Source organism: Salminus brasiliensis, chromosome 3 (assembly GCF_030463535.1).
Source record: "Salminus brasiliensis chromosome 3, fSalBra1.hap2, whole genome shotgun sequence".
Taxonomy (NCBI): domain Eukaryota; kingdom Metazoa; phylum Chordata; class Actinopteri; order Characiformes; family Bryconidae; genus Salminus; species Salminus brasiliensis.
Window position 1 is genome coordinate 9,758,465 of NC_132880.1, and position 26,205 is coordinate 9,784,669.

Sequence of the window (26,205 nt, forward strand, 5' to 3'; positions counted from 1 at the left end):
TAAAGGATTTAGGGTTTTGTAAAAATGCATTGTGGCTGTTATAAGATTTTATAAGACTGTTGTAGGGAGTTCAGAGGAAAGATAAAATACAAAGATAAATGTAGGGTATCTTTACTCACACTGTGCAGAAGGATAGGGTGAATTGATGGGTAGGGTTTTTACCCCCCTTGCCCTTAGCCTCAAGCTCCACTGCAAGAATTGCCCCACTTACCCACATTTATACCACTGATCTAAAGGCACCCCACCCCTCCCCCATCAAAGTAGTTTGCATTTGTAACAGGATGGGTTTCAAGGGGTTTCCACTCTCACACACACACTTCCTGTCTGTCTCTCTGTCTGCTTGCATTATGTATGGTTGTACGACGAACAGCGGGCAGAGTGGCTGTAGACGATGAGATGCAGCCTGTTTACGGCCCACAGCAAAGGCCATCTGGCTTGATGAAACACCTGGGCAAGATGTTTTTGTCAATACTTTAAGTCAATGCTTTAAGTAGTACCGACGTGGTAGAATGCACTTAGCCAGCTGTTTGTGGAGAGATAATTAACCGGTTGCATCCATAAGCAACAATGCTGGCCACGGCTCAGGTAATGGGGATGATTGGGAAAGCAAACAGCATGCACATAATCAGCTCTTATTTGACATCGTTTCGGAGATGAAAAATGTCTTTGTTTTTTGAAGCACCTTTATTTTTAACATGGTAACTCCTACTAAATCAGTCAACCTAAAACCAGGCTAATTCTTAATCATTCTTCTCAATTAGGGCCATTTATAGACAGACAGGTTTGCAAATTGACCATTGACCCTTGAATGCACACTGCTTTTGGTGGGGCAGACAGCCATTTGGGTCTTTACATAACAAGCATAAATTCCCAATCAACAGACTACGAGTGATGGCCCATCTTGTGTTCCCTTGTTTCTGTCTGGGAGTAGGTGTTCTACTGCTTCTCCTCCCCTTCTTTAATGTCTTTTTTTCCTAAAGGCCTTAAAACACTCTGCAAGCAATGGGAGAAGCAGCAGCAGAATCACTTTCTGGATTTGGAATTCTTTGCATGAGTAAATAAATATCACTTCATTTCCAAGGGCACTCAGCAGTGGGAGTTCTTTCATGCAGCATTTTTTTCACCCACTTGAGCCCTTTTTCTCTGAGGCAGCCAGAAAACAGTCAAAGCCCTTTTAAAAGTGCCATTACACACATGGGGCATGTGGGAAAAAATCTTTTCATCACTTCAAGTCTCTCTATAGCACAAGCTTTAGATTGCTGTACATTAAATTTGTCATTGAAGAGGCCTCAGTCTTTTTGTGCCGGGTGTCACGGTTTAATAGACTGTGGTGTGCTTTAACTTAAGTAAAAGCTGTAACACCCCCTGTTTCACCAGTGGGATATAAGCAACAAGGGTGATGCCAACCACCCTCCTGTGCTAACAGAAGTTAAAAGTCTGACTGTGTTAAACAAACAAAAAAATTTGCCAACAGCACCAGAGCTCTATCAACTAAATGTTTTTATTATTAAATGAGGAACGTGTCTGTAGGCTAACTGGTGGCAACTCTAAATGTGTGTGTGTCTATTATTAATGCAAAAAGCCTCAGCTTCCAGGATGCCCCCTGTGGACTGCTTTTATGTCCCCACCAATGTCAAAATCAAACCTACGCCCTTGTCCAGAGAACATCTAGAGAAGCTTTAGTAAAGACTACTACAATCAATTTAAACATTTCATGCTGTGAATTCCGAAATATAATTAATACAATATTATTGCCTTCAGAGAAGGACAGAAAATGCATGACTAATTTGAACTCATTTTATTAAATAAAATCAAGCTAGTTTTTAAAACTATGTAAATTTACACTACCACTCTTTAATAATTGTATAATGACGTTTTGGTTGGAAACGAAGGGGTTACATTTCTCAAATGCTAAACGTAAAATTGTCCAATCAGATTTAATCAAATAGATATTAGTATTAGTAGGTATGTAGGCATTTCAATAAATGCACCTAAATGAGCTCTCCTGTTGTTTAGGACTGAAGGCCTATCAGATTAGCCACCAACAATACAAGTGTTGGTCTAACCAGGATTCAGTTTTTGGAACACAGTTGTGACAGCTCTGTGACAGGATTCTTGCAAAGGTTACAAAGTAAATTACATGTTGATGTCTGTACCATGTTTCAATGCTGTTTAATCTAGGACAAAAAAAATGCTCAAGTGCATTGCCATTATCTTTAATATGCTAAAAGAATCCAATGAGAGGTCAAGCAGAAACTAGCATTATAGTACATGTGGGTTTTGACATCCGTGGCCTGAACAGTCACCTCTGGTTTTCAATAATTGTTGGCCCACCCACTACATAATTGGGGTAGGTGCTCAATCACTCCAGATAACACACCTAATGCTGGGGGGGGGTTTACACTCTGCTGAATGGTGCTTGGCATTGGGCATGTTTAACATAGGCCCATATGTGGCTGCTGCAGACCTTCCCGGCCTTTGGCAATGCTGTTTTTTTTCCCAAAGCTGTGAATGCAGAATTGAACGCCTGTCAGCAATGGGTGCACCTTAAAGTAGTTGAATTTGCTACTTAAACAGGGTGTCATGATCAATCTTGACATGCAGTGTATGAACAATACCTTAATTCAGAGTGTAAGTGTGTCACATGCAACGAGACTGAGGTCACCAGAGTTACTTTTCCGAAATTCCACAAGCACACATGCACAGCCGAACGGAAAATATTATTAAGCCCCAAACACTCACAAAGGAATTTAGGAAGCTAGTGAAAATACCTTTTCACTAGATTGGGAGGCTGGTTAGTAGTGGGGTAAAAGTAGTCTTGTTCTAAAGGAAAAGCCTGTGATAAACAGGAAAAAAGCACACTCATGGTCAGCGAGACGTTAAACCGAGAACAACTGCACAGGCATCACCAACCAAACCACGCTTCAGCTCAACACCTCATTTATTCACTCAGTTGTTTAACAGAGTATCGATTGAGTTTTCCCTCACAATGTGCATTTAACAACAAACAGCCAATGGCGGCACGTGGCGAGCAGCAGGCCCATTGATATACTGAACTGGTACAGGGCATCTCAAGATAAACAGGCCAGTGCCGTAGTGTTCCACATAAACAACACGAAGGGGGGAAATCTGGACTTAAAACATCAATCAGAAAAAAAGAGAAAGAGAGAAAGAGAGAAAGAGAGAGAGAGAGAGGAAAAAGTTTGCCTAATGGAGAAAAAGATTCAGTGATGACTGCCTGGTCTTTGTCTTGAGTGTCTTCTGCCCAGGAGGAACAAAAATACATGAAGATCCAGAAGAAAACCATTGGGTGCAGTCCACCTGTTCCTCAGTAATGCAGCTCAATAGAAGAACATAATAACAACAACAACAACAAAAAAACATTACAAATAATAATAAAGCTTTTGATGACCATGCCAACATTCAGCGCACTGGAAAAAAAGTACAATCCTGATCTGCTCTTAGTATACATTTACTGTATAAAAAGCGTTCAAGTCAACAAGAAAACAAAGGACAGTTTGTTTTTAGGGATTGGGGCAGGCAGGGGAACATCTGGATCGAGGACCGGGTGTGCTTTGAAGGGTCGCAGGAGGCACAGCAGTGCAGGAGAGGGTTTATGTGGCGTAGCGCTTGGTCCACTGTTTGGCTATCCTGTCGTGTTCTGCTCTGTTGGTCAGGTACTGTGTGGCGATGCTTCCCACCAGAGGGTCAGCTGTGAGAAAATAAGGAGAGAGAGCACCAAAGGCTGTTAGCAATAGCTCCGACGCCTCACCGCTTAAAGAAACACGTTTATTTAGTTCTGACCAGTATTGATACAATTCAAAATCACAACAATACAATGTATGGCCATATACAAATCTATCATGGTATGAGGTCAATATTTAAGCTTTAAGCTAACAATAAAGATAATGGACTCATGCTCTCTTCATGCTAAACGAGTGTCTTAGAAAATAAACTTGATATCTTGAATAAAACCAACTGCTTTGTTCAATGGTCTTCTCTTAAAATGACACCAATGGGAGCTACGCACAGAATTGTAAACTTTAACCAAACAGCATTTCTTTATTTTGAACAACAATCTGAAGTACCACATGCAAAGCAAAACAAATTAAATGTTCATTAAATATTACAAAAAGGGCTCCAGAGTAGCAGAACTGTCTAATCACGGACCCTAACAATGGGTTTGCAAGATTGCAGCTAATACCACAGCCATCCGTGACCAGTAATCCGAGAGAGCATTATAGGCCACTCTCTTGGGTTGGTAGATGGCTCTTTGGGTTGGTAGGATGGTCCACACTACACTGCAAATGAAAATCTTTATTCAGTCTGGCCTTAGACTAGATTTCAATCTAGGGAATCCACCAAAAGTCATCCAAACAACCATTGCTCATCAACACAATGAGAGCATATGTCATATTCAAGGTTCACGTTCTCAAGGTTAACTCTATGTTAAGAGGGGCCAAGGTCAAGGCTCCTTTGGCTGAGAGCTTGTGGAGAACTGGGGGTCAACCCTAAAGAGTGTGGGTAAACAAGCCCCATACTGTGTGAGAACCTCTTCATCAACAGTCTGAGCTCATCTTCCCTCTGCCAAATACACACCACCAACTGCTGGGACATCAAAATCAAAGCTGACCTGAGATCAGCAGCTGGGGGCAATGGAGCGATATAAGTGAGTAGCTGTTCAGTTTTGGGGTTAGAGGACATGGCTCCTGAGCAGCACACCGTGGTGCTTAAGGATGATTGCGCACCCGTGAGCATGTGCGGATGTGTGAGAGAGTGTGCGCTATTAGGAAACGAAAGGCCTGTGAGGGTTAATTAACTGTCATTGCGCCCTGGCCCCCCTTTAATGAGCTATGTCTCATTGATCTCTCCTGCTTGAACAGCACCTTCAGGGGGGCAGGCGCAGAGCATGAGGGGGGGAGGGGCGGACATTCCGATTTAACCCTGCAGCAATGAGCCTATGTACTGTTAGTAGGGGGGAAATGGGGTTGTGTGTGTGTGTGTGTGTGTGTGTATGTGTGGAAGGTATAAATGTCGGGGTCTGTTGTAAAATGTGCACTGCTGTGAAAGTGAGGCTGAACACTGTTTTTTTTATTGCTTGGACAAAATGTCCTGCTGATGTATAAAAACCAGAGAACTGGAACCACTGGAAGCAAACTGGTCTTGACAAGGTCATGTGCTTCTTTTAAAAGCTGCAGATTCTATTTTCCTTTTTTTTTTTAAACTGTAAGGGTCATTTGTTTGGTTATGATGCTAAACAGGTTCTTAAATACATGTAACATACATGGGAATCAATTGCATAGGTTCTCTATACTAGGTCTAATATGCTGTTGGTTCTCCAACAGCTCCAACCCGCAACTGGACAAGACCTCCGTATGGTGGAGCAACCACAGATCAGATTTCTTGTTCTAGCACTGGATTGGATTGAGATCTGGAGAATTTGGAGCACAGGCAAACTCTTAAACCGGTCATTTTCCTCAAACCATCCCTAAGCAATGTGTGCTATGTAGCAGAGTGCACTATCCCTGCCATTGGGAAATAGCAGTGCCACATATTCGGCCATGTGTAGGTAGACACGCGTCAATTTGACATCCACATCAATACCGGGGTCTGGGGTTTCGCAGCAGAACAGTGTCCAGAGCACCCAACTACATTTGCATGCTTGTCTTTTTCCCACCATGCATCTTGGGGCATCACTTCCCAAGGTAAACTGTGCATACATACCTGTCCATTGACATAATTTACAGAAAATGAGGTCAGGTGACCCTTCTTCTACTGCTCCAAGGACCAGTTCAGATGATTGTATGTCCATTTTAAGTGCTTTCGACAGTAGATCGGTGTTAGTATGGGCAACTTGCTGCAGCAGGGTGTGATGCACTAGCGCCGCAGGAGCCCTTCTGTCGGTTCTGACCATGTGGGATAACTGTTGTTACCCTAGTGCACCGATGTGCCTTGGCCACCCAACACTCTGCCACCAGTTCATGGTTTGTCCCACCTTCATCAACTGTTGGTAGGTACTCGCCACTGCTGACACTGCTGTACACCCTGCAAGCCTTGGATTAAAAATGCTCCCACCCAGTCATCTGAATTTGGCCCTTGTCCGAATGCTTGCCCATTTCTGACTGAACTGGCTGTAAAGTTACCTAATCTAAAACATGCCAGACCTTGACATATAATGTTATGAGACAATTCAGTATTTGCTGTTTTTTTTTTAATATAATTGGAAATTAACCAATTAACCATTAAAAAAAGTCTGAAATTCATGGTAAAATTTCACAAATTCTACATTTAATTTAAATATTTACTTAAATACATATATGCACATGTTTATTCAGTATAGTTTTTAATCTGCTGATACCCGCTCCTCTTGCACATTTTTCATTCTTATTATTTATTACTGGGCAATGCCTTTTATCGTTGGTTAGGTATATCGTATTGTTATTTTTGTATTGTATTACTGTGCTGTATTGTGTAACTGCTACTGGCCGCTAAATTCCCTTTGGGATCAATAAAGTATCTATCTATCGTTATACTGATATTTCTTTTTACTATTTAGCAAAATAGGAAGGATTTCAAGATTTCTTAGACACATTTGTATGACTTCATGCCCTGACACTGTATAAAAACAAATATGTGTGTGTGTGTGTGTGTGTGTGTGTTTATGCTGTCCTCTAGCTTCCCGGTTATATCACCCATGGTGAGGAATTTCTCTTTATGACTCTAAATAACCACTGCGAGATCACTCCAGCACAGCGCAGCGCAAGAGATAGCTCCCATTATGCTACAAGGCTGCTGGCTGCACCTTCAGCTAAAAAACAATCATTGTTATGGTGCCTCTGATGCGCCAGCGCTTGTGGATTTCTTCCTGCCGGGATGCTCATGCCTGCAAGGCTGGCAGCACACAGTGGAAACAGTGCCAGGAGCCATCTTCTCGTCTCATTTGGAGGCCGAGACTAGATGGGACTAATTTGCCTCCTGCTATAATGTGTGATGTTGGAAGTGGGCCAGTTAGCCATCATTAATGGCGCATTTCCGTAACCGTCCTCTTGGTCACATATCGATTAGCATTTCGGGAGGGGGGGGAGTTGATCTTTATTTACACAGATTGCCCCAAGTTGCTCATCTTCAACCAATCGTTTTGAGGCAGCAAGAAGAGCAAGTTGCAGATATATAAATATAGAATTTGCTACGTTCTCAACAGGTCTGCCACTGCTGCTAATGGCAATTGACCATATCTATGCCAATAAAACTGCCAATAAAAGATTTGTGTAGAAGTAATTATCATTAGGGTCAGATAAGAACTACATTCTTTACTGTTCTCCTGGGTTTCTAAGATATGAGCTGTGATGACTCTGGGATGCATTTAGCTATAGAATGGGATTACATTGACCATCCAGTTAATTAGAAACACTTCCACTCACTAACCCTTTTATGAGCTCCACTTACCTTATTGAGCTGCTATAAAGGTGTACCTATTCATCATTGGTCCACAAGACCACAAGAACCCATGACCAGATATTATATAAATGGTGAATCACTGTCATCAGGAACTGAATAATAAAGGGCTTAAGGGTGAATGACAGCAGACAGACTATAGACTGGGCTATATTAAGAAATTCAGGACAATCATATTTTCTCAAGATATATTACAGTATCAGATTATATTTTATAGTATCTGATCTCTGATGTAGTTTGCACTGAAGTGAAATGACTTGATAATGATTATGCTAATTATCTGCCACATATATTATATATATTAACGTTAACAATGTCAGCTATATCGTAGTATGTCTAGGGGTGGGTGGGAGTCATATTACCCATCTCTAGCAATGTCATTATCATAAAATGTACCATTGTAGACAATACATTGCTCAGTTCTGTTTTATTCTATATTGTACAAGTCTTAAACTGTAATGCACTTTCCTGTGAATGTATATAAATACAGATACATTCTCAGAACACAATACAAGGCCTTTGGTACTAAAGACAAGATCCCAGACTGTGTCAACGCTGTGGGGTGTCTATGCAGACAGTGAGACAGACACAATGAGAGCTCTGTAGTGAGGAACACTCTGGATCAGCATTTTTATGCCCATGTGGTATCTTGGTAGATACAACCAAACAATCTCTTCCATTGGCTAGGCCATCACAAGCTGGATAGAAGACCTTAAATGTTATATATAATTATAAGCTTACACAAGAATTTTGTTTTAATTGTGTTTGACAATGGATGGATCCAATTGTGTGAGGCCAAAAGTGACCAAACATAGGCCTCTGAAACTCTAGGCCTTCTGGAAGGTCACTGACTGTGAATAGGAACAGCAGTCTAAGCAGGTTTCAGTTAGTTGTTAGAAATGGAAAATAGTGGAAGCAGCACTGTGCTAGGACTGAAAGTATGTCTTTTCTTAATGAAAGTGTTTCAACATTGATGACGCAGACTGAAGGACAAACTCTTACAGTTCACCAAGATCTCAAATAAAATAAAATCTAAAATAAACCTATATGACTAAACGTGTAACTCAAGAAATTTGTAATATTTCTAAAATATGTACTATTTTATTGTGCCAAATACTGCGAAAAGCTGCTTTTCTCTGTTATGGAGCTTCTAAAAATACAATTAATGAACAAAACCCCATTAGAAATGGTAATAACTTTCTACTATAGTTTAGGGTTAGGAGTAGGGGTTGAGTTAAGTTAGAATTAGGTTTAGGTGTAGGTTCAGGTAATAAAATTTCCGTCAGTAAATCGTGCATATGTGGCAGGGTCGATCTATATTTTGTACACATTGTACAAATCCTAAAATGTTCTTCTAAATGTCTCTTATGACCAGGCTGTAAAGTCAAGAATTGCAATATGTCTGCACTAAAGAGCAGAAATTATATTGTACCTTTAAAATATGAAAATTACACAGTACCGCACAGGCTACTTTAGTAAGTATTAGTGGCATAGTGCTTCTCATCAGTATCAGCAAGCTTTGAATTTTCTCCTTTTTCTGACTTAAACCATTGACATACCAGCCATGCAAAGTGTATTCAAGACCAACCAAATACCAGACAGGTTTGGAAGGCATGTACCCGGGTATTTACATTCCAAATCAGCTAAAAAGACTTTCTGGAGTCATAATACAGATTAAAGCCACAAATCAGGGATTTTAGAACAAAGTGGCAGTCCCGGCACTGAATTGTCTGCAAGAACACAAGGAAGGGGTGGGGGGCATGTTCCCTTTGTTGTTTTACAGACTGAGCTCTAAATCTAAGAACAAACACTGAATTCATACGGAGATCTGAATGCAGCAATCAACAATGAGTGACACAAACAGCATTTCAAGGCTCATAATGGTTTGCTTACACTTTTGTTTATACACACTGGAGTGAGGGCTTTACTTTGACTTATGATGAGATGACAGTTATACTTAGCAGATAAAGCACTACTCTAATATATTCGTTCTTCAAGAGTTTTAAATATAGGCGCAAATATACTTATCTGTTTAAACTGACTATTAATTCAGCTTCTTAATACTGATGTATCTGCCACAGATAACTCCACTTAATCCATAAATCACACTGCCACTTTCCACAGCATTGTAACCTATACCTAATATCATAATGAACATGATCATCTCAGCCTAGTGGTTACAGTGAAAATACAGTGGTAAAAACTTGTGAATGTGTTTTCCTTGTAATATAGATCTACTGTTTGTGATGTCATGCGTTAGTCCTTCTGTAATACGGCTTAATTAGATAAGAGAAGAAAAAAAAAACTGTTAAACTGAAGCTGTGTATACTGGATGCTTGTTCTCTTGCATGTAATATAAGCTATGCTTGTCTGTGGCTTGTCTGGTGTGAATTCTTGGGGGGGGGGTTGTCACCTTTCGTCCTTATTATCAGTAGCATCTACATATCTTTATCAGAAAAATCTCATCTCCTCAAAACAACAGCATGCCTGCCCAACTTGTTTCACACAACAGATCCTTTTCATTAAGGCCTAAACTGCTTATTAGAGTAGGTTTTAAATGTAGCACTGAGGTGTCTCTTACCAGGGTTGCAGTCTGTCAGCAGGGAGCAGATTGACAGCAGCACCTTGGAGATAGTGAGGGCTGGACTCCAGTTGTCCTTCAGAATATCCAGACAGATCACGCCCTGACTGTTGATGTTGCAGTGGTAGATTCTCGTACGGAACGTCACCTGGAATACCAAACAAGTCTTTAGTTTTTTGGTCAAAGTAGCATTATCACCATGCAAGCAGGCATGCATGCAAGTTAGTTGATCTGGAAACTAGGGCTGCAACAAGCAATTTATTTGATAGTCAAACCTATCGGCTGAAATAAGTAATCGACTATTTAGATTATGAATGGCTCCTTTACTAAGTAGCTCTTCTCAACTTTTAACTTTAGCTTTGTTTTATGCACTTAAAATAAAGATGAATAATGTATAAAAAATTCACTGGTTGGCTTTTTGTTGAAGGAAGGAACTTTTTCCGTAAACAGATGCCATGGTTAGCATTACGATTCATATTCACATTTCAGTGGCCAGTCTCCTCATTTATAACATCTCTTGGTTGACTTATTTGAAGAGTTCTCCTTTTTACAGTCAGTCCATGTCCACATGAGACTCCCACGCTTCACAATAACAGAACTGAACACATCAGAGTGATGACACTGTGGATGTGTAGCTGTGTTGTGCTGCGTTCATGTGACAGAGAGCTGCTCAGTCTGTGTTTGCACTGCAGCTCTCCATCACAACTGAGGTACTTATTACTGTAAAAAGTAACAGCAGCAGTAAAACTGTATTCCACACTGTTACGGTTAAACTTTGGCTTTTAATCTGTGGTTCACCTGCGTCATGAACTGTTCATAGTTAGCGTAAGAAATGTGATGACGTTGCCAACTAATTGAGTATTAAATTAGTTTCCAACTAATTTGGTTGTCAAATTTAGTTGACAGAGAAAGAACAGCACTTTCACTTCTCACTTCATGGATCTATGTCCATGTTTTTGATTGTACCATATAAAAAATGACAAAACAAAAAAAGATTAAAGCTTCTTTGTATCCATGTGATTGTGTCAGCTGGATGTCGAGACTAAGCACTTTAACGTTTAAAAAAAATACACATCCTCATTGCCCATTCCTGATTGTGAGTCTTTGGCTTACTCTCACCCAGTAGGAAATTCAAGAACATGTTTAAAGATTGAGCAACCACAGGGCTACCTCTCTATTCTTTATCCAAACCATAACATACTAAACAAAAAGAGCAACACAAGGTCATGAAAGAGAGAGAGAGAGAGAGAGAGAGAGTGTGTGTGTGTGTGTGTGTGTGTGTGTGTAACTGGGGGGGTGGGGGGGGGGGTGGGGGATGAGAGAGAGTTACAGAGAGACAATTGACAACAAAACATCAGTAGGGTTGCCCTTTAACCCTGTATGTATTCATGACACAGATAAAAGGCTCATCAGGCTCAGCCTTCCCTCTACAATGACAGGCGACATCATACAGGACCTGGCATTCCCTAATAAACGCACACTGACAGATCTTCAGAGCCAATGCATAAATATAATATGCATTAGATTTATGGCCTTTTCTACAAATGTAGGCATATCACTGTATACCAATGACTGGGGGAGAACAATTCCCTACAAACACCATTCAGCAGAGATAGACTTGGCCCCATGGAGAACTGGGCCAAAAAATCTAAAAATATCTGATTTCAGTGGACAAATAAACTACATTAAACTAAACGTGCTAAATGGCATCACCAAAAACCACTCAACACTTCTTCTCCCTCTAGTTTTCTTTTTATCTTTTCATAAAAACGTCTATCACACCACCCTTGAGTGGTCCGTAAGTGAGCTGAGGCTGGAGGAAGCAGAGGAAGTGGTTCTGATAGAGAAAAGGAGAGTTGAAGCCGGAGCGCTGCCTCAGGCTATCAGGGCCGTGACCGGGACTGACTAGCCCTTCTTGTGGAAAGAAAGGCAGACATTAGGTCATTCCTACTGCTATGTTCAGTAGAGTTATAAAAATAACTATCTCACTTTGGAAAGAGAAGGAAACATTTGACCGACAGCACTTGGCTAGAGACTAGATCATCGATGGGCTGTCATGATTAGGCACTTAAAGTCAAATCAACAAACAAATAAAACGCTAATTAAAATCAATGAAATGGTTTGATTGAAAATCTGAACAATATCCCCACAAGTTTTTATTATGTATTTTTTGCATTTGTGTATTTATTTAGATGTTTAATGTCTCATTGTATTTATTGTAATGTTATAGTGTATAGTATTGTTTAGGCATCCAGGTATATTTGCATGGATCAAGTATCTGCTATTTTAATCCAAAATCGAGTTCCAGTCTTTGTTTTAACCGCGGTCTTCAGAGCTCCACCTGGTGTCCTTAAAGTGCCCTTAACGGACATTATAGCCCTTAACGGACATTATAGCCCAGCCCGGCAGCACTGAAGACGTTCTTACACGGTAAATAAAAAGTTGAGAGTCTGCAGTGTGGAACTTTTACAGTGAAACATGAAAACAGACCATAATATCGGAACCTTTATAAAACTATCACTGAAACGCTCTGTTTTACCAGCAGGAGAACCGTACGCCTTTCTTTGTTTTTAAACCAGAACTGAAGAGCACATTCAAAACCGAGGGGAGGCTAATGCTAATATGCATACAGTATAGAAACCCAAATCACATACGGCACATTCATCTACTATAAGCCAGTTATTTCACATCAGTAGTTGACAACAGATACCAGTCCAGAGTGTATACCACCACACACACACACACACACACACACACACACACACACACACACACACACACACACACACACACACACACACACACACACACTGTTTTAAAGAAGCTGGGAGCTATAAATGGTCAGAGAGGTGAGTCAGACTGGATAATAAGACATTAAACACACTATAAAACAGTCATTTTAAGAAAAGTCTCTCTGAACTAAATCAATCAGTCCAGAATATCTCATGATAGAAAATGCTACTCAAAATAAAGTTATTTTACTACAGTATTTATTAGCAGATCCTCAGTGTTAAGAGATTGGATTTGGGGGTTTGGGTGTGTGGGTGTGTGTGGGTGTGTGTGTGTGTGTGTGGGGGGGGGGGTAATAATTACTTATTATTTTGAAATGTTTAGCTTCAATATTTCAGCTAAATTCATTACTGTCTAATAACACCTACATTCTAAAACAATAAACTGTTTATCTCTTCACTGGAACCTACTAAAGCTAAATACCTGATTAGGTAAACAAATACTGTGATGGTTACAGATGTTTGTATGTTCAGGTAACCACTGCGTAAGCTTTTTTATTATCTAGCTAACACAAATATATTTATTTATGAAAATTAACAGACAGTTCACAAGACTAGAATGTGAGTTTTACAAATACATGTTCTTCAGAAAGTCCTAATTACAATAAGCAAAGAGCAATCAGTGAGAGGACTCCTACAACCTCATTGTTTTCCCCCTGGAGTGTAGTTTATAATGCCGGTACAAGAACAACTCAACAGGGAACCTTTGACCAAACACAACACATGAGCTTGTATAAACCAGGAGTTAAAACTGTTAAGGCAAGCCTAGCAGGGGAGCCTGTACAGAAGCGCTTAAAAGGCGGTGTGAAGGAAGCAGAGTATGTGAGCAGTGTGAAGTGGGAGTGCAGTGGTGCGATTTTGCCCGGAGCGAATGAGCGGCTTTAGAAAGTCAGCCTGTCTGTGTTCTCTCATACTTCAAGATCCCTCCGACGGCGCTCCATCCTATTTGAGCAAGTTAAACAAGTGCCCATAATGAGACTCCTTCAAGAGTCAATTAACGTCAAATCATTTGAAATTTCTTAAATTAAGTAAATCCTGATGCCTTTTTAAGTAAATTATTATTATGTAACACTTAGCTTTTGTTCTAAAAAAAACATTGGGTCTTATTCAGCAACCATTCTAATAAGAAAATGTCTTCTTAAACCCCACTTAAGCAGTTTTTTTTACCAGTGTTTTCTTATTTGGGATTTGTTTAGTTTACAAGGACAACGAGATCCATCATTATAAGAGCAGAGCTTATAAACAACTTTGCACTTTAAAACACATCATGAATCAGACCTAAACTTTTCTCATGAAGATTTGTTTTTCATAGGAAGCTCTTAAAAAGAATAAGAGAATAAGGCCAATTGTTTTCTCCATAGCCCTGTAGCTGCTCTGTCCACTGTGTAAATAATTCTGGATGAATAGGCCAATAAAAATGCTCTAAATTACTTTGAATGGAAGTCAGTGTAAAATAAGAGTTTATTCCAAGTAATTATCATTGTTTGCCTTCTCCTGTAAAGTCACCATTTTGGAGATACATGTTTTATTACTGGGAAGCGACAATATGTTCTTAATTTTTGGCCAGACATCTAATATACACCATATGTTCAAAAGTATTCAAACATCCATTCTAATCACTACATTCTGGGAGCTCCCTTTGTTGGCACAATTGCTCACAGATTGCATAATCTCCATAAGAAAGCATGAGCAACAGAATGGGCCTAAGGTCGCCAGGCCCAATGCCAAGTGCCTGCTAGACGGGTATAAAGCTTATATAAAGGATTTAACTGGTAATACTATAAAACAAGAACAGGCAACTATCAGTAAACAGCATATCTCAGATCAGTGCTTAAAGACTAGCAGCAGTAAATATACTCTGTGTTAGCCTACCTGTTTTAGTTGTGCATTTATGAAGGGTGTTTATACCAAGTACCCATGTCATGCACTTAAGTAAGGTGTGTTTTGTATCTGTCTTGTTGTTTTCCTTGTGTGGAGTGTGATATGGGTCTCTGTCTTCATACATTACTACATTGAACTGCTAATTACTAACTGCTGCAGTGCACTGCGGCCCACAGTACCATTTGACTGAATGGTCGAGACACTAGAAACCCTTTTTCCCCCCTCGATGATACGAACACAGAACCAGAGTCAGTGTGGTCCGAACATGCTGAGGGATTCAGTTTCAAGAACAGGAGGACAATAAAAACAAAACAGCAGGACTTCTGTTTCCTCATAAAGGAGGGTGTGCTGAGAGAGAGAGAGAGAGAGACAGAGAGAGAGAGACAGAGACAGAGAGAGAGAGAGAGATGGAAGGAGAAAAAGGAAAGAATGGAAATGGAGGAGAGAGAGAGAGAAAAAAAAGACAGATGAGGGAGTGAGAGGAAGGTAAAGCAAAAGAAAGGACAAGAGGAGAAAACAAGGGGGAAAAGATAGGTTAGGGAATGTAAACAGAGAGAAATAAGGAAGAGAGGAAGAGAGATGGAGAAGGATAGAAGATAGAAAGATAGAAAGGAAATTAAAACAGAAGAGGGAGAGATGAGAAATGAGAAGAAAGAAAAAAAGGAAAAGAAAGGAAAAAGAAAGAGATAGAGAGAGAGCGCAAAAGTGAGTAAGTGAGAGGGAGCCAGCCCATAAAACATACCAATGCGAGGCCTGCAGTGCACCTGCAAAGGTCGTAACCTGAGGAAACTGAGGAAAAGGTTGTTGTTTGATTTGACAAATGACAACATCTGCTCACCACACACATGAGCTCTCTCTCTCTCTCTCTCTCTCTCTCTCTCTCTCACACACACACACAAACACACACACGATTAGTTCTGAAAGTGGCTCATCTAAAAATACAGAAGACTGTTTGCATGTAGCGCTCATACAAACACACGTGCAAATAGTAAGTCTTAACAAACACATCCTGCAGTATTTCTGTACATGCCTTGACCACAACTCCAAACTAAAAATAAACAGTCAAGAGGTTTCAATCTGGCCCTTCAGCTACTTCAGCAAACACCCAAACACACACACATACACAGAACAGACAGCTTCACAGAACACAGACACCCAGCTAATCGTTAACAGACAGTTCACAGTAGATGTTTTTAGGGTGTATCAATAGGTACAATTAACAGCCTGTGTTTGATCTGGACACCACCTATTCATCCATGTCACATGACACAAAAAAAATTCAGATATACAACAATCAAAATCTTCATTTTATTAAAGGGGCGGTTAAATCCAGTAGCAAAACCAATCAAATCCTTTATTTCATCAAACAGGCAGTCAAATTCAGTAGCAGAACCAATCAAAATCTCCATTTCATGAAATCAGTTGTACTATTGTTCTACAGTAGTATACTTCTACTATTGACTTCATGTTCACATAAGTAGCCATGTCGTAGTAGATTTTTAATGAAAAATATTTTAAAGCTTCAAAATAGTTTGGCGATGTAGGAGTGAAGGAGCGTCAAACCCAGACAGCTGATGTTGTCTGAGGTATGCATCAATGGCAGGAGTTCGCAAAGAAAATGTATCCTAAAGTTATCAACGGACCTTCGAACAACGTGAATCACATGAAAGTAAAAGACGCACAACCTGAAACCATGTGAGCAGACTGTGTTGTCCCCGGCTTGCGCAGCAGCTGATCCTGGAAAATGGGGAAGCTGTGCCAAGTGAACAGATACTGCAAGCAAAACTAAACTCCAGCTATTTGTGACTGAGATGACAGCAGTGTATGGGGGCTCTACATTGAAGGTCAAACTTCAATGTAGAAGAATGTTGGAAGACACAGAAACAACAGAAGCAACTACAATCTTTACAGTCTTTAAACATCATTTAAAAGCACTGTTCTATGTTTCTCTTGGATTTTATTCTTCGGAGTGTCCACTCACAATACCTGCCGGAATTTAGGCACCAGAACCCCCTGTAATCAGACATTTTTACATAAACATTTCAGCTACTGTAACATTCAAACCATGGTTAATCCTTGAAACTATGTCCATTACTACTGATCTAATGCTATTGATCTAATGTTGAGTACTGTGTATGTCTACACCAATGATACCAAGTAAAATTGATTAGAAATGTTAAATGGACATGTTTTTCCCCCCACATACAGTCCGCATAAATACTGTTAAATGGGCATCCCAAAGTTTAAAGGTTTATGCAAAACTATCCCATCCTTGTCTCAAAAATCATGATCCTATTTGAATTTAATTGAGGAGTTTTGTGACCATTTGTGTGCTATTGTGTGTATTTGTTTTCCTGATTTTGGTTGCACTTAGACCATGCAATCTAAGGCTCATGTGTCCGTGTCCACAACCTTTAGGAGTCCAGCCCAAAGATTTTTATTGGTGTAGTGTGGCGTCTACCACAGGGGAAGGCAGTGGTGTTACCCTCTATGCTACCTTTACCAGTTCACGGCCAAATCCACAGTCAAAATCATGACAATGATGACAACTACTTTTACCCATTCATTATTAAAAATAACAATTCAGTCTCCAATATCTGAATTAGCTAAAACAGCTGGATGAACTGACAGTCAGCGGACTCACCTTGGGTGGTTTGAAGGGGTAGTCTGGAGTAAAGGCGATGTCGAGGAAGAAAACCCCTCCCTCATAGACAGAGCCTGGGGGACCCAAGATGGTTGACCTCCACTCATAGATGTTGTCTCCTTTTGGACCAGCACTGAAGAAAAAATAAAAGAACACGCCGTCCATCAAATAAGAGCAGAAGAGTCTCACTAAATCAATGTTCGGCAGTAGTACCGAAATAACAGCAAGGCTTAATCATTACTGCTTTCAAGGATGGACCGAACTAGCTGTAGGGTTAATACACCTTCAAAATACCTGATACCAGGGAGTTCAGGGCTGGGTTAAAAAAAAAAGTGCTCAGAGTGTGATAAAACAGGACTGAACACTTGCTTTTAATCTGTATGATCAGTACTTCTCTGTTCGGTTTTTAATCGCTCTACTGTTTGTAACCAAAACATGCAACCACAGCTGTCCAATTTAGACAAATCTGGCACCAGCAACGTTCTGGCTCAGACTTTTGAAAAACGAATTGAGTTGGTGTAGCCCACGAGGGTTAAGGATGATCATACAGTAGAAGAATGTTGGAAGACATGGAAACAACAGAAGCAACAACAGTCCGTCTTTACAGTCTTTGAACACCATTTAAAAGCAATGTCCTATGTTTCTCTTGGATTTTCCTCTTTAGAGTGTCCACTCAATGCCTGCTGAATTTTAAGTGCCAGAAACACCCGTAAACAAATATTTTTGCATACAACACTTCAACTACTGTAACATCCAAACCACAGTTAATTCAGGAAATCATTCTGTTAGCTAGACAAATAGACAAATTATAACCATAGGCTACTGATCTAACGTCGTTTATGTCTTAACAGCAATGATACCAAGTAAAATTGATTAGAAATGTTTAATGGACATGTTTTTTTTTTACATACAGTCCTCATAAATACTGTTAAATGGGCATGCCAAAGTCAAACACAAAAACCATGATCCGATCCGAAATGTAAGTTTTATGACTGGTATTTTTTACTAACTTTGGCCATTTGGTTGATTTGCAGTTTATGGTTTGGTGAAGTGAAGAGGATTCTCAAACTTGTATGCTTGTATTCTCAAATATACAAGATAAATGTATCCCAAGATAAAACTCTTCTTTTTATTTATACTGTTCTTATATAATATTATACTTTTCTATTGTTCATAGTAATGATGTTGACTTAAAGTCAAGTGTATAAAAGAGTCTGAACAGGGCAATCAAAGCATGAAACCAAATCAGTGTTTTCATCACTGTAGAAATAAATCAGCCGTTATTTACTATTTATGGTATCTTAAATGTTTTTTAAGGGATACATTAATTACATTAAAAGTAAATATTTCCTTTTGAGTTTAGAGAACAAAGCTTGGTTCCAGATTTCTTCTGGATGCCCTAGTCAATGTGTGGATTGTTTAATTCTATCCCCAGCTCACCTGATTTAACATCATTAAGGACTGATTTACCAAACCAGGTGTTGGATGACAGCTATAAATAATACTATTCCGCGCTTTAAAAATGCTATAATAAGGTTACGTCAATAATCAGAGAGTAAAATCTTTCTGATTACTTTCTGATGCTCAGAAAATTAGTGAATTATTCCCTTACTTACGATCACCTCCTCTCAACACATCAGTTACCCTTCCTGGCAGCTGCTTCCAGCACAGTGTCATTGTTTGAGCCACTCTCACTCGTTCAGGGAGGTAGAGAGCTAATCTTAATCTGATTCTAAATGGGACTCGGGCAGCTGCACTTGCCTTTTCTCTCCTAATGCTACCAATTCCACTCAACAGTGCCACAGATAACTGGGGTAAAGGGCAACAATGATTAAGTACCAAAATGTCCCAGTTCTAATAAATATAATCTGATATAGAGCGAGTTCAACCAAAATGGGACAGTGTTAGGTAGAGATGGCATGATACCACGTTTTTTTACTGGGTCCTGCAGCTCCAGTTTCCTCTCTCCAGCTGCCTCACTCACTCACTTCTCAAATGTACGGACTTGAACAGTTCGTCTCCATTTACTCTGACTGTCAACTACAAATCTTATTACTAAGGGAAAAAAGGGAAAAAGGATATATCTCTCAGGGCCAGAAAAGGATATAAAACACAAACATAACATAGCCGCAAACTAGCCTTAAGACATTTACTGATATTAAATATCATACACATTTCAATTTCTTTAAATTTTTCTTTAAAAGTTTTTTTTGTAATACACATGATCTGATTTCCTATTACAAGGAAATGAATGAGCTTGCCCAGGTAAAGGAAGCCAACACAGCAGTTTAGCAGCATTTTGGTTTCCAAACAAACAAACGCAGGAACCCCTGTTAGCAGTGTTACACACTGTCTATGCAGAAAACAGATCACCACCAAGGGAGGTAATACTTGAAATTTACATGTCCATCTCAGGATACATCATCCATCTCAGCATTTTCTGCTCCTTAAGTGTCTTGATGATTCAGAGGAGTAGTAAAATTGTTTTTCACGGAGCCAAGTTGCTCTCCTACACAGATGGAAACACCTAGTTTTGTTTTTTGTGTATATGTAGCACGTAATCTTGAGCAAGTGGAAATTTACTGCTTAGTGTTACCTGCAAGTTTACAGCAGGGTGTGCTTTCAGAACGTAGACCGTTCAAACAAATCAGCGAGAGCTCACAAAAACAAACAAACGAGAAGATTGTGAGAAAAGCAGAACAGTTTGTTGAGAAGGTGGATGCCAACACACTAGGTTGACAATATTTTGGTTTACAAATAGGGCTGCTACAACTAATTGACTTAATCAATCAAATTATTTGGCAACTACTTTTATAGTTCATTAATTGGTAATGTCATCACACGTCCCGCCCTTCCACAGAAAGAGCCAATCAGTTTGCTTGTTTACACAGCGAGCGGAAGAGGGTCGACAATGGTAATAATAATAATAATAATAATAATAATAATGAAAAGGTAAATATTTTATGGCAATGCCTGTTTTTTTATGTTTCTTCAGAACAAGCATCTACAATCATCTGTTAAATGTGCAAAAGCTGTAATATAGGCCAAATTGTAAAAAGTGCAATCTTAATTTGATAAACAGAATGCTTTTTAAAAGTAATTAATCACAGCAGTGTAGTGCAATGTTATGTCTTAAAAAGAACTACTGTAATTATGTAAGGTGGGCCCTCCAGATACTCCCACTCAGTTCTTTTCTCTCTCCTTTTATAATAACTAAAGAGATGGATGAAGCAAGGCAGAGAAGGGAAGGTAGTACAGTGTGGGTTGAACGAAAGGAAAGAAAAAAAATGAGAAGAGAGGAAAAAGAAAGAAACCAAAAACCAGAGGAAATGTGTAAGAGAAGACAGAGAGCGACAGACGGTGAAACCAGTGAAAACTGTGTGAGTGCAACCCTCTCGTGCACTGGTAAATCCGCTCATGTGTGACGAAGGAGTGTTTGTAAAGCAGTGTTCTGTCTGTATTTCAGGCCATGGAAGGCTTATGGCAGAAGACTTACAAAAAAAGAGCACAGCCACAGGCCACTACATATAATGCTGAGTGATACACTTACCAAGTACGTACAGTATTAGAAAGACTTGTACACCTGCTCATTCATGCAATTATCCACACAGACAGTTGAGTGGCAGCAGAGCAATGCATAAAGTCATGCCAATACAAGCTTTAGCTTCAGGTAATGCTCACATCAACCGTCAGAATGGGGACAAAATGAGATCTCGCGAGCTGGTTGGAGTATTTCTAGAACTGCTAATAGATCTCCTGGGATTTTCAGTACAATAGTCTTCAGAATGTTGTAATAAAATCTGGTTGGAGCTGCAGCAACTACAGCTCACCACTTTGTACTACTGTAGTGAGCAAAAAAGCATCTCAGAATGCACAGCACTTCAGTCAGACAAGAACAGAAAGCTGAGGCTGCAAAACTGGACAGCTGAAGACTGGAACATTATTTCTGTTAAGATCAGAAATTGGCACCAACAGCATGAATTTATGAATTTAATCTGCCTTTTGTCAACAGTGCAGGCTGGTGGAGGTGGTGTGACAGTGTGGGAATGGTTTCTTTGCAAACTTTGAGCCTGTTAAAACCAATCATTCATTGCTTGTATTGCGCACGGTCCCTTAATAGCCACGATTGACCAATTTCTAATAGCTACATTCTGCATGATAATGCACTATTTCACAAAGGCTATGACGCATATGACAATGTGTTCAATGTTCCAATGATACGACAAAAGGTAAAAGTAAACCTGAAAGATCTGCAGGAATTTTGTGATGCACTCATGTCAACATCAACCAGAATTGTGGAATCCATGCCACGAAGAACTGAGGCTGTTCCAAGAGAAAAGGGATATATTAACATGTATGTCGATATTGGTGCCCAAAAGTGACATATGACATTTTAGCATTAGCATCATCATAGTTACCTAATGCATGCTGGGGGCTTCCCATTTGCTGGGATCTTTTCTAATTGTTAAAAATGCACAGATAAAAACACATGAAAACGAAAAACTATATCAACATCACCCAACATCACTTCATCTCTCTCACTTTGTCTCTCAACATGACTTACTCCTTGAGGTCAACTGGAAAGACATGTTTGCGGGCCAAATCACCAGGCCCAGTGGGTGGTAGTGATGAAGTGCTTCAGATAGCGCCATGCTACTTGGCTAACCAGAGCACACAGTTACTGACCACAGCCATTTTATAGGCAGCACATCTGGAGCTGCTTTGAGATGGCAGGCACCACGCCTCTCTTTTCCTGCCTTCTGCCTTGTGTGTGTGTGTGTGTGTGTGTGCGCATGTGTATATATGTGTACTCTCATTGCCAATTCTGCCAATGTCAAGGAATGGGCTTGTGTGAGGTGGCTCACATGCTCATTTAGCCCAAAGACTGTAAACTACTAATAGTAAAAGAACCCAAAAATATGGCCATCGGTCAGTTTGCTGTAATGCAATCTAAACAGTCATAATGATCACTGCTCTTCAAATAAATATTATTGCAAGTAGTAGAATTTTATAGTGGTAGTAGCCCATCCACTACACATTGTTCCCATGTGCATTCTTTCATAGGCACTGTGGAGAGGTTGGAAAAGCTTTACAAAACATTGGCTAGAATTCTATTCAACTCTGTGATAAATCATAAAAATATTTAGCCCTATTCAGCACGGATCAGTTTAGCAGGGGGACGTCTGTAAAACATTTTACACATCTCTACCGTGATACCGTGATCTCTCACATCCAGACAGCAAAAAAATGCTTTGAAATGATGTAGCCATGATAAATAACTAGCCACGATAAACACTAAATAACTAATAATGGTTTTGCTGATGTGTTTCACATAAAACAGATAATTAAACATTTAATTATTTAATTAACATTTAATTAATTCTTTTATTAACGTCTTCGTCACAGATGGTGTTGCATCTCCAAAGGTAGCTCAAAAGCAACTCAAACAGAGCAGAGTTCGCAGACATTCAGAGTCTATGATATCCCCTGCCTCCCCCATGACAGTGTACCAATACTTCCAGAAAGGGGGCTTTCTTGTTTGGTTTCCCTAGATTTTGGTTCTGTAGCTCACGGCTTTGTTAAATATTGTCAGAGCTGACTAAGATACAGATCCACATGACTTACAGATCAGGCAAACTAAGGGGAAGCAGATGGGAAGGAAGTTTGGTTTAACTATTGGGATGCACCCGTACGGTCACTTCTGCGTGCCGCTGCTTGCTCGTTTTGTGAGGAGCAAAGAATATAGCTTTTTGCATCTGAAGCCAGTTTGTCCTTTTGTTTATTTTATTTACAGCACAAACAACATGTGGGTGAGGTTTTCATACAGCTCACAAACGCTCTTTTCACTAAATGCAATCAAATCCTCACAGCAATGCTCCAAAATCTAGTAGAGAGCATTTAACCCTGGACAGTAGAGACAGTTAGTCCAACAAAATCAGGATAAACTTTTTAATAGCCTTGATTTCAGAAGAAAAAAAAATAGCGTAGTACCACAGCCTATGCTGAAACCCCTGAAAAAACAACACTAGAAGAACCCCTGGTTTAAGGGTGTGCCGTCACTCTGCAGGAGACATGAGAACACTCCTCCACTCCATCCTCCAACTAGTTTGTTTCTAAAACGTCTGCCCTTCTTCCTCGCTCCCTCTCTCTGTCTCTCACCCCCCCACCCTGTGTCCAGCCCCTTCTCTTTCTCCCACAGCTTGGCCTGAATGTTATTTTTATCCACAGCAAAGTAGAGATGAAGAGGGGAAAAAAGAAACTAAAACTTTCAAAGGCCAGCCAGGCCCAAGTGTCTGTTCTGACTGTCTGTGTAGGAGGTGAAGGCAGACACTGAACAGCTCCGGTAGCTGTTTATGGAGAAATACCTCTCTCTCTCTCTCTCTCTCTCTCTCTCTCTCTCTCTCTCTCTCTCTCTCTCTCTCTCTCTCTCTCTCTCTCTCTCTCTCTCTCTCTCTCTCTCTCTCTCTCTCTCTGAGGAAGTGTGACAGAGGATTTCCTTTTTAACATCATTACTACTTCTCCTGTTTGAGGGAGTTGGAGCTTAGTGACTCAGTGCTCAAAGCTGTTTATTAAACCTATTTACAGCATATATAGATCAATTTCCAGTGTGCGACGAGTGACGAATATAAGACCGGAAAAGTGCATTTCCTGAAAGAAACACAGAATGGTTGCACAGCTTAAGGGGTTCCCACTTCCAGGCAGTTATGAGGCTATGCACTCACTCCAGTGAAACTGTTGTTGCTGGTGGTTGCTATGGGGTTGCTTATTGGTTGGCAGGCCTGTTGCCATGGTAGCCCAGGTGGTTGCTCAGTGGTTGCTATGGTGTTGCTAGACAGTTGTTTGGTGGTTGCTTTGATGTTGCTAGATGGTTGCTATGGTATCCCAAGTTTTTGCTATGGTATTGGACATTTTACCTAGATAACGATGAGCGATTAAACAAGCAGCTCAAATTGCTCAGCTGACTCAGCGAGTTCTCCTCCATGTTGCTTCCCTGTCACAGACCAGACGAGGCAGAGTCATGTGACCACACACGTGGTAGCATGTGAGTACATAAACACCATGGGGCACTAATGGCTCAGCGGTTAGAGCACCAGGCTATCGATGACAAGGTTCTGGCTCGGCAAGCTGCCACTGTTGGGCCCTTGAGCACCCTCTCTGCTCCCTGGGTGCCACAGCAACTATTGTGTAGATGTGTGTTCACTGCACAGATGGATTAAAGGGCAGAGGCCAAGGCTGTTGCTAGGTGTTGCCAGGTGGTTGTTATGGTGTTGCCAAGTGATTCCAAGGCTGTTGCTATGTCGTTGCAAGGCAGCTCGTATGATATCCTAGGTGGTTGCTCTGGTACTGCAAAGTAGTACCTGTGATTCCCTTTTGTGATTTGGGATTGTTTGTTAAGTGGACTTTGGTTGCAACGCAAGTACATAAATCCACTTGAGCTAATGGCAACTCCTAAGGGCTAACCAACTGCATCTCTCTCACAAGTGAAAAGTACAGAAAGCAGAGCTGTTAATAAAACAGCTTTGAATATGGGTCAAATTCATGAACATTCAAATGTACAAAATTCCCATTTGAATATTTAAATCTCCTGCTGAAGGAGCTTCTACTACTACTGTTTCAGACCAGTTAGCACCATGCGACTGCTGACACATGGAGGAGCGTTCCATCACCAACCACAAATAAAACAATCCGTTTCAGCTTCAACACGAATATTTACACTCCGTTTCAGATGGAACATGTTTTTCCACATGCCAAAACTCCAAAGGGCATTGTGTATCTGCATTTTTGACTTTTTGACATTATCTGAATCTGACCGTTGTTCTTTACATTGTATTACAATCATGATGAATGAACCAATAGAAATGCTCAAAAAAACCTTTCCATTGAAATTGAAGAAGGTTTTTTCCTCCTTCTAGTTTTGGAGATATGAGGTATTTGCGGGACAGCGACGATATTGTAGTCTGCTACCTACGGTACAGACTTTTATAGCTCAAGAATGTGCATGTCTTAGAAAAAACACTGTTTACTGCTGTTCACTGCTTGAATAAATAATAGACTACTTAAAATCTGTACATGAATATTGTACAAACAAGAGAAAAATCTAATTTGAGTTCATTTTAAGTTGATAACCTTAGTACAGACAGAGAGCACGGGAGCGCGAGAGAAAGTATAAGGGGAAACAAACTGAGTGAGAGAGTAAGCAGACAGAAAGAGTATGAAAGCTCTGGTGAAATCCTCACAGAGTCGGCCAGCTGCAGTCTGGGCTTGGATCCAGTTCTCACCAGCCGGAATAATAAACATGCTCTCATCCAGGCCTCGTGTGTGTTGAGCATATTACACACATACACACACACACATACACACACACACACACATACACACACACACACACACACACACATACACACATACACACATACACACACATACACACATACACACACATACACACATACACACACATACACACACATACACACACATACACACACATACACACACATACACACACACACACATACACACACATACACACATACACACACATACACACTCTTCTCACAAAAAATACACAGACAAGCCAAGTTGCTCAGTCTAAACATTTGCCTCCGAAAACACAAGTCTGGGGGACAAACAAGCGATTAACTTCACTTCCTCCTTCATCATCATCATCTTCAGTATAATCATCATCCTCCTCCTCCTCCTCACCACAGACCAGTGTAATACAGCTCTGTGAACCGCAGGTCAACACACACATCCGTCTTGAGTGGTACGCTGGTTAAAACTGATGTTTAAAAGAAACCGCTAAGGACATACCATCGTTCTATAGATTGAGCACAGAGTCTAAGCCATGATTG

At 40.2% G+C, this 26,205-nt stretch overlaps 2 protein-coding genes across 3 annotated transcripts in view; both read right to left on the bottom strand.

Annotated features, from left to right (window-relative positions):
• The window catches only part of rpl15 (ribosomal protein L15), a 133,591-nt gene that overhangs the window by 28,865 nt on the left and 78,521 nt on the right, over positions 1 to 26,205 (bottom strand). The gene's annotated exons all lie outside the window — the stretch shown is intronic.
• Positions 2,924 to 26,205, bottom strand: part of LOC140551767 (ubiquitin-conjugating enzyme E2 E2-like) — a 70,574-nt gene continuing 47,292 nt past the window's right edge. For both annotated transcript variants that reach the window (XM_072675404.1, XM_072675403.1), the window contains exons 4-6: positions 17,351 to 17,483; positions 10,037 to 10,184; positions 2,924 to 3,712 (exon numbers count right to left, since the gene is read on the bottom strand). In XM_072675404.1, the coding sequence (XP_072531505.1) occupies positions 3,615 to 3,712; positions 10,037 to 10,184; positions 17,351 to 17,483 (379 nt within the window). In that variant the 3' untranslated portion in view covers positions 2,924 to 3,614. The remainder of the gene's footprint in view (positions 3,713 to 10,036; positions 10,185 to 17,350; positions 17,484 to 26,205) is intronic.